We start from the raw sequence: 9,744 nt of genomic DNA on the forward strand, positions 1-9,744 counted from the left end.
CCTGGAGCCCCCAGGCCCTGGGCTGAGGCGTCAGCGCTGCCCCAGCAGTGCCCATGGCCTGTCCCTGCTGCAGCCCCAGCACTGCCACCCCCAGGGATGTGCCCGGCCCCGAGAGCACTCAGGCCCTGCAGCAACACCAGGGCCACCAGGGCAGCGGGGCAGGGCCACGGCAGCAGCACTGGCAACACCAAGTGCTGCTGCTGCTGGGCACAGCTGCTGGGCCAGCACTGATCTGCCCCAGCTCTGCACACAGACATTGCTGTTGCAGCTCCAGAGAAGGCAACAAAAGGGCATCTCTGCAGAAAACTCTTCTGGGACATCCTTTAGCTGCTTTAAAGCACTGAGGGTGCAGCCCCACATTGACACAGTCTGTGCTACAGTGAGTGTGGAGAGAAACAAAATGACAAATTGCATTTTCAGTGCCATTTCTCTGTGGAAAATACAGAAGGGCTTTACAGCTAGCTTACAAAAAAGCTGCGGTAATGGATGAAATAACAACTGATGATTTTAGAGTGTATCCATAGCAAGGAAGAAGACAAAGCATCAGCATGTGAACAGATTTGAAAAGATACATGTAAATTTTTGTAAGCTAGACTAGGTGCATGCGTAAATGTGTATACGTACCTTATTAAATTTCTGTAAAACTTTTGCTAATTATATTGATACAAAGATCTTTGCTCTAATGAATATAATAAGTTATTGTGATGTACTTAATGACTTTAAGATGATGCTTTCTTAAAAGTATATAAACTAGAGAACACATGTTGGTCACATCCAATCTAAGAGTATCAGACAAGATTGAAAATGTAAAACAAAGAAAAGGAACCTCCAAAATGAAACCAAGAGAACGTATCAAAAACGAGTTTTATTACAAGTGATTTGTAGAAATTGGACAGCAGTTTAATGTTCCTGGAAGCATCCAGTCATCAGTCTCCACACTGCAGCCTTGAGCTCCTGGTTCCTCAGGCTGTAGATGAGGGGGTTCAGGGCTGGAGGTACCATCGAGTACAGAACTGACAGGGCCAGATCCAGGGATGGGGAGGACATGGAGGGGGGCTTCAGATGAGCGAACGCTGCAGTGCTGAGAAACAGGGAGACCACAGCCAGGTGAGGGAGGCAGGTAGAAAAAGCTTTGTACCGTCCCTGCTCAGAGGGGATCCTCAGCACGGCCTTGAAGATCTGAATATAGGAGAAAACAATGAACACAAAACAACCAAAATTTAAACACACACTTAGAGCAATTGGGACAAATTCCCTGAAGTAATGTTTGGAGCAAGAGAGCTTGAGGATCTGTGGGATTTCACAGAAGAATTGGCCCAGGGCATTGCCATGGCACAGGGGCAGGGAAAATGTATTGGCTGTGAGAAGCAGAGCAGTGAGAAAGCCACTGGCCCAGGCAGCTGCTGCCATGTGGGCACAAGCTCTGCTGCCCAGGAGGGTCCTGTAGTGCAGGGGTTTGCAGATGGACACGTAGCGGTCGTAGCACATGACAGTCAAGAGATAAAACTCTGTTGCTGCCCAGAAAACAAAAAAAAATACTTGAGCAGCACATCCTGAGTAGGAGATGTTCCTGGTGTCCCAGAGGGAATTGTGCATGGCTTTGGGGACAGTGGTGCAGATGGAGCCCAGGTCAGTGAGGGCCAGGTTGAGCAGGAAGAAGAACATGGGTGTGTGCAGGTGGTGGCCGCAGGCTACGGCGCTGATGATGAGGCCGTTGCCCAGGAGGGCACCCAGGGAGATGCCCAGCAAGAGGCAGAAGTGCAGGAGCTGCAGCTGCCGCGTGTCTGCCAATGCCAGCAGGAGGAAGTGGCTGATGGAGCTGCTGTTGGACATTTGTGCTGTCTTGGCATGGGGATCTGTAAAAATAGTAATCATGGAATCACTGGGTTTGGAGAGGACTTTAAATATCCCAGCACAGCCTGGGGGCACCCTCCGCCCACTGCCTGCCCAGGGCTCTGCTGCCTGGAGCTGTCCCTGCCATCAGCTGCTTCTCTGTGCCCAGGGCTGGGCCCTGCCAGTGCTGCCAGAGCCCAGCCCAGCCCTGGGGGCTCAGCTCTTCCCTGCAGAGCCCTCCCAGCTCAGGCACTGTCCAGGGGCAGCTCTGGCTCTCCAGACTCTGATGCCAACGTCAGAGCAACCCTGAGGATGCTGGAAAAGCAACACTGATGCTGTCTCTAAATGGTGCTTGGCTGATTTCTGCACTGCCTGGTTTATTCATATCTGGGAGATTTTGTTTGTTTTTTTTTAGTATCATTCTGATATTAAAAATATCTATGTGCTATTTCACATACAGGCAACCTAGAGCAGTAGATTAATAAAACAGGGTTTCCCTTTTTATGCAACCCCTTCCTCACTGTGCTCCCTGTATAATCTACTTGGACATGTTGTGGAGTTAAGTGCCATGCTGGGACCAGTGCTGAACAATGCAGCATCACCACCACACAAGGATAACACATCCAAGCCTTACCAGCTGTTTGTCCCACCAAGATCTTGTCCTCCAGTGCTGGGAGCAGCTGCCAGGGCTGACTGAGAGCTGTCCCTGGCAGCCAGCAGAGTCCCTCATACAGCACAGCGCCCTGGGCTGCAGGACCCTGCTCTGCAGGACAGCCCTGGGCAGCCCTGGCTGCTCTGCACAAGAGACAATCAGAGAATGTACTCAGAGAATCTGTATGCATTGTGATGTTCCAGCTTTAGGATATCATTCCAGGAGCTGCAGCTGCATTGTCCTGCAGCCAGATGTTCCTGTGCCAAGGGCTGGCAGTGATTCTGCCCCAAGCACTTCTCAGCACCTTCCCAGCCCTGACTGATTGAAGCTCTCTGTGCCTCTGTGCTGTGCCCAGGGTGGCTGCAGGCAGTGCCCCAGCCCTGCTGGGCTGGCAGAAGAGCTGCTCATCAAGAGAAATGTGCTTTTGAAACTCCTCTTGGTTACCAGGAGCTGCCTCTGTGCCAGGAGCCCAGCCCAGCTCAGCAGCACAGACACAGCACCAGGACTTTAATGAGCCTCTGGGGCTTTGTGCTCAGGCCCTGAACATCAGTCCCTGAGAAGGAACTGAAGAAACCTCTCCAGAACTCCAAGTCAGAATCCAACTCCAAAGTTTCTTGGACTTTTAATGGGTCCCACTGAGGGACACAACTGAGAAAGTGTCCCCAGGTAGAGCAGAGAACTGGAGGCAGTGATGACAGGAGAGGACAAAGAGAAGCCAGGTCTTGGTGCCCTGGGGCACAGCAGCAGGGTCTGTGCCACCAAGGGCTGTGAGGAGACACCTTGTCCTGAGGCCCTGGGGCCTCCTGGCACAGCCAGGCTGGGCACTGTCAGCCCCTTGTGCTGCCCTCAGCATCCCCCCCTAGCCGACATCCCTGTGGCCTCAAGGATCTGCTGGAAGGAGTCCCTGGGGAGCCTTGCTCAGGAATGGCCCTGGGGGGGTCTTTAATGCTCCCAGAAGGGACTGCAGGTTTTTGAAAGGACTTTGAGTTTGGCTTTTGCCTTGGAGTCTCTGAGAGGTTTGTGCAATCATGGCCTCCAATTATCTGCTGTATTTAGTCCCTGGAGAGGCTTTGTCAGTAACAACACTCAGTGGAGGTCATTAATACTTCATGGTACTTCAGTTATTTTAAGGTACTTGGTGTTTCACTTTTGATACAGACTCTGTGAGAGTTTTGTGCAATCATGCCCCCAGTTATCTATTTTAACGAGTCCCTTGAGAGCTTTGTACTGAAACTTAGCAGGGCTCATTAATGCCTAAAGATACTCAAGATTTTTAACGTACTTTATGGATTTAAGAATACTTTTAGGTAATTTTAAGGATTTTCTTGCCCACACTGAGTCTCTGAGAGGTTTTTGTGCCATCCTGACCTCCAGTTCTCTCCTCCAAGGAGTCCATGAGGAGCCTGTGTTGGGTATCTTCCCCCCTTTCTGTTTTACAATAAAGATGGAACTGAAAGAATTTTGTAAGACCTTCTAAAAGCATCCAAACAAACATGGGACAATTAACAATACAACAGCAACCACTAAGAGAATTAATAGTCCTTTTTTAGCTAGACATCATCCAACCCTTTAGTGCCTTGGATTGGGGGAGTTTATTGACCCAGTCTTTGTTTTCTACCTGAAGCTTCTTGAACCCTTTCTTCAGTACCGTAATGCCCTTATGGATTGACTCGCTGTGGCTGGAGAGGTTCATGCAACACATGCCCTCAGAGTCTACACAGCCATGCCCATGTGCCCAGAATAAAAACTTTATCGCTCTTTTGCAAGGTGGCATGTCTGATGGTCTATTTCTCTGAGAGCACGCCACTCAATGTGAGGGAGGTAGCATTGGTTTTCTTACTTGATAGCATTGGTTTGCTTACTTGACAGGCACCCAAGATGGTCTGATGGTCCTAAAGCTTTAGCTGCAGCCACCCAAGGTAGTCCAAATTGGGGGTGCTACCATCCGATACCTGGATTAAAGCTTTCAAAGCCATCTCTTTGGTATCATTCAATACTTCTCTGGCGATACCTACTGGTTGATTGTCTGGTAGACTGTGTTGTCCTTCTCCAGCTAGATGGTTGATTGTCAATTCCGCCCTTGCCTCATTATTAGCATAGTCTGCTATTAATTGATTCAGCAAACACTTCCATCCCCCTTCCCATAGGGTGTATTCTGTAGGTGAGAACAACATGGTCATAATATATTTTAAATCATAGGGGGTTAAGACATGTGCTTTAACCATGGCCCTCATTCGTCCATTAAAACAAGGTAAGTCCTTCCTATGGTCTTTACCTGCCCGACACAGCTCCCTTATTTCCCCAGAAGCCAATGGCTGTTACCTGGGATTCTGTCCCCTTCTTTCATAATATACAGGGGCCACAAGGAGTTTTCAGACTATTTGCCAGTCTCCTTCCTTAACTGCTTCTTTCCAGATCCTTTCCTGGGGATCTTCTGGGGTTGACAGATGGGGTGGTTCTGGGGAATCCAAACTGTCTTCTGGGGAGGAAGAATAACTTGGAGGAGAATTATTTGGATTAGAAATAGTGTGACAGTTGGGCTTAGTACCTTGAGCATAGGGTTATATTGTTGCCGGAGGGTGATGTAAATGGCGCTGCCATTTTGTCAGGTGTTGGGGAGGAAGGGCCTTGATTTAGGATGGCAGACTTCAGGGCTGGTCTTCTGGAGGCATGGCCCAGGGTGGAGGTGGAATGATTGAAAGTGGGAGTGTGACCTGCAATCATGGGGGTGGAGTCTGGAGTTCATTCAGGGCAGAATAGAAGATTGTGGTAGCAGGAAGTGGAGGAGCAAAGGTGGAGGGAGGACGGTCAGGCTCACAGGCATCTGGAAAATTTTTAATGATCCACCTCAGAATTGATTTTATTTTGTTCTTTGAAGATACTTGGTCATGATCAGTGAGAATTAACTTAAAGCATCCATATACACACCTTTCTACTTTGGACTTCCAGCTGCCCATTTTTCTCTTTCTCTGCCTTAGGTGGAAGAGCCACTGGAACACTCCAAATCAGTTAAGGGATGTGGATTCATATTGTAAAAACACAGTGGCAAAATGGGCAATAATTGTTCTTCCTTTCCCCAAACCCACCTGCAATCCTACATAGGTGCAACCATCATTGTCCCTGGAGATCCTGGCCAAGGTCCCTCAAAGCAATGATGAATGTGCCAGCCCAGCAAAAACCAAAATCCCGAGGAGCACTGGCCTATCCATCAGCTAACGCCAGCTGACATGACTGAATGTCAGGGTCCCTGTTTGGGCGCCAAAGGTTGCAATGAGGGTGGCTGTGACAAACCTTTCTGGTTCCCCAACTTCAGGGCAAGGATGGTGAAAATGAAAAGAAGCAGATGCTGGGGAAGATGAAACATGAAAGCCTTATAAATATGAATTCCTGGCAAAAGATTTTGAGAATATCAAAACTATAAGTGAGATTGAAATGAAAGCAAGCTTTGAGATACCAAGCCTTAGTTACTGAACAACTGGAAAAGAATGGTATGGCCGGCTGAAGGTAATCTTCTTTTGATGAAACAATACCCTCTGCTTGCAGACAAGTCCAAGTGTCAGAGCAGACTGTACTAGCTTGTCAGAAGGAGTCCAAAGAGTTGTTTTCAGGGTTTAAAATGTAGCACAGTATGGTAATGTAATGATTCTTATAGGCTGTATGTAAATGCTATAAGATCTGTATCTTGTACTATATTGGTTAGTGAAAATTAGAATATACAGCACAGAAGAAGATTTATTGTATAGTAATGGGAACTCCCCTCCTCTTTTGGGCATCCATTTTGGGCATCTCTTTCGATCTCCTCTTTTGGGCCTGCTCTGAGCTGTGGCTGGCAGCTCCAAACAAGGTCCCTGTACCCACACCCTATGCAATAAACCAGAGCTTCCAAGATCTGGCTTCAGAGATCTCTGGTCTCTGTCCGTCCCAACCGTCCTAGCCCCCGATGATCCTACAAGCAGGATCAATGAGTTTGCCCAAAAAGAACTTTAGTAACAGGGTGAAAAACAATAAACATGGAGAAGTCAAGCGCAGTGCAAGGGGTGGGATTCAAAGACCTGAGATAAAGGCGAAGAAACAATATATACACTCAAGGGTAGAACACTCTAGAACAATAACCATATAGGGGACACAAGTAACCAGTAGGGGAGGAGAACTTGGACAACTTAGCATAACAACACTAAAGGCTCATGGGGGAACTCTGTAACTCACCTTAAGTTAAACAAATTATTCCCAGGGTTTGAAACTCGAGCCCAGTAGTTCCGAGGTATAATCTGTCTGACTGAGTTACAGCTGGGCTAACTCACACACCGCTGCTTTGCTCTGGTCCCTTGGGACCTTGTGGCCCAACAGAGCCACAAAGGTGTCCTGGGTTCCACAAGGCTCCACAGTATCACAATGGTCCCTTGGATCCATGGTGCTTGGCAGTGTCACAATGGCCCCTTCATTTCTCAAGGCTCTCAAATGTCACATTGGTCTCCATAGGAAGGAAACCACGCAGCCCCATGTTTCAGGAGCTGATGAACAGCAATCACCAGAGGCCAAGGTAAGCCTGACCTGTCTGTCCTGGCAGGTTTGCTTGGAGCAACTCTTGGATTTTTGAAATGATGAATGTGGAGTCCTAATTTAAAACATTTGTGCCTGGAGAAGAAGGGTTTTTTTTCATAAAAAGAAGAGCACAGAGCCCTTTCCAGTTGTTATGGTTTGGGCCTGGCAAAGCCAGAGCCCCCATGAGTCTACCCTCTACCTGATATCTGCTGTGAGATGTGAACAGGAATAAGCAAAGCAGGCTCCAGCTTAAACGTAAAGAAAAGTTTATTAACTAAACTACACACAATTACTAAACTACACACAATTACTAAACTACACACACACAAAAAAAAAAAAGAAATCACAAGGAGAATGAAAACTACACAGAAACACTTCCCCCTCCTCCTCCAGATCCCAGTACAATTCATCTGCCAAAATTATCCACACTCCCAAAATTATCCACACTCGGTCTGGCACCACCCTTTAGAAAATCAAATCTTCAGCTTATGACAAGTAGACGGAGTCCTTCCTTTTACCACGGACTTCTTGTCACAATTAGCACACCGCCCGGAGTCCTGCTATCTCGTGACATCTCCTTTCCATGCCAAGGTGCTCTCACCACCAGGCATGGGATGAGGCAGAGGTCTGCTTTCAGGGTGGGCCTTTTTAAGAATGCCTCGTCTCGTTCCAAGCAGAGCACAGTCTCATCTCTGGCACCTTTGTCCCCCCCATTTCTTCTATACCCCCTGGGGCCGAGGGGTCTCAACACCAAACTCTCCTGGCTCCGAGCCTCCGCTTCCCCCTGCAATGCAGCCTCTGTATCACCAGGAAACAGTCCATGGATCTACAATAAGAGAGTCCAGCAAAGTTGCCACTCCATCTTCCTCCATTTCTTCAACATCTCTTTTTCTCTTTGCCAGAGCCCCTTACTGGCCTGTTTCTTCCTTCATCTTCCACTCTTATCCTTTTCCTAGGAAAGGTAATGTTCTGTGAAGTTCTCACTATCCACTGGGGTTAAAGGCTCTCCCAGGCCGCTGGACTGCTCACAGGCCCCCCGCTTCTCCTCTCAGCCGTGCTGCCGGCACATGATATCATGTTTCAAGATAACAGCACAGGCTGCATTCTCTTCGTCTCCAGAAAGGTGGGGGGGGGAGGAGGGGGGGGGTAAACAGGTCCCTCGATGCTCCCCCACCATTCCACCAAATCTGGGCCTACCATAAATGGGCCACGTGTCTTTCCCCTCCCCCAGCCCAGCCAGCAACTGGGCCGGGGGAGGGAGGACCAACCCTTCATGCCGGAAATCCCAAGAGAGCTCTGAAGGACAAGAGCCCTGCTTTTAACTCCTTGGGTTTGTAGTCTCAAGAGGCAGATCCAATGCTCCACTGGTCAAACCAGGTGCTCATCTTAAAATCCGAACACCCATTAAGTAACCACAGCAAAACAACATATCCCAGATGTCCCATTTCCGGTCAAGCCACGACACCAGTGTTTTGAAAACAGGTGAGTGCTGCCCCTCAGGAGTCAAAGACCAGCCAGACTTGTCTGTTCTGGGAGCTTTTGTCTGGGAGAAATCCTTGAAAACACAGAAATTTGGAGGTGGAATACAAATTTTGGCCATGGATGCCAGGAAAAGATGGACAGTTCTTTTCCATAAGAAAGAAAGTGCAGAGCCTCAGAGTTTCAGGGGCAGATGGGGGTGACCTTCCACATTCCAAGGTCAGCCAGACCTGTCAGGTGAACCCTGGGAGGCCAAGGCAGCCACACCTATTTCATGTTCCCTTGGTTCCACAGGGCCCTGCAGTGTCACAGTGGCTCCTTGCTTCTATGAGGCCTTGCAGTGCCGCAATGATTCTCTTGCTTCCATCATGCCCTGAGGTGTCATAATAGCTCCTTGGTTACACAAGTCCTTAAGGATCCTAATGGTCTCCATGGCTCCACAAGCACAAGGTCCCACAGTGCCATAATGGACTTTGGTTTCCATGAAGCCTTACTGTGTCCAATGGCCCCTTGGTTCCATTGGGGTCCAGTAGTGCAACAATGATTGCCTTGGTTCCACAACTTCCCATAGTGTCACAATGGCCCCTTCCTTCCATAAGGCCCTGCAGGGTCACAATGGTCTCCATGATTCCACGGGGCCTTGCAATGCCACAGTGCTCTCCATGGATCCATGGTGCCCTCCAGGATCACAATGGCCCTTTGGCTCCACGAGGCCCTGAAATGCAGCAATGGCCTCTTGGTTCCACAAAGCCCTTCTGCTTCACACTGGCCCCTTGGGACCATGCAGCCCAACAGACCCACAAAGATATCCTTGGTTCCACAAGGCCCCACCGTGTCACCGTGGCCCCTGGGATCCACGCTACCCTGCAGGGTCACAATGTTCCTCTTGGTGCCTTAAGGGCCTACAGTGTAACAGGTTCCACAAGGGCCTGCAGTGTCACCATGGTCCATTGTTTCCACAATGCTCCGCAGTGTCACAATGGTCTCCATAGGAAGGAAACAAGTGAGCCCCAGTGGTGCAGGGGCAGTCACCAGAGAAGCAGTCACCAGAGGTCAAGCCTAGCCAGACTTGTGTCATCCTGATTTTTTAAGATTTTCTAAGCCTTCTGATGTTGACATTCTTGTAGTGAACTTTCGCACACACTTTCTGTAAATAACTCATTGTTATTTATGGAGGAGGAGAGAGTTAAAGAGCTGTTGGTTTGACCAGTATCATTGGAGAGGTGACACTGTCACCT

The 9,744-nt window shown here is 48.9% G+C and overlaps 1 protein-coding gene across 1 annotated transcript; it reads right to left on the bottom strand.

Moving 5' to 3' along the window:
- Window positions 1–933: 933 nt before the first annotated feature.
- Window positions 934–1,770, bottom strand: LOC134413931 (olfactory receptor 14J1-like; the record flags this gene model as incomplete). Its single annotated transcript, XM_063147950.1, has 1 exon — window positions 934–1,770. A coding segment is annotated over one exon (837 nt), but the record flags the coding sequence as incomplete, so codon positions are not given.
- Between the last annotated feature and the right edge of the window lie 7,974 nt (window positions 1,771–9,744).

This window comes from Melospiza melodia, unplaced genomic scaffold (assembly GCF_035770615.1).
Source record: "Melospiza melodia melodia isolate bMelMel2 unplaced genomic scaffold, bMelMel2.pri scaffold_61, whole genome shotgun sequence".
Classification (NCBI taxonomy): Eukaryota; Metazoa; Chordata; class Aves; order Passeriformes; family Passerellidae; genus Melospiza; species Melospiza melodia.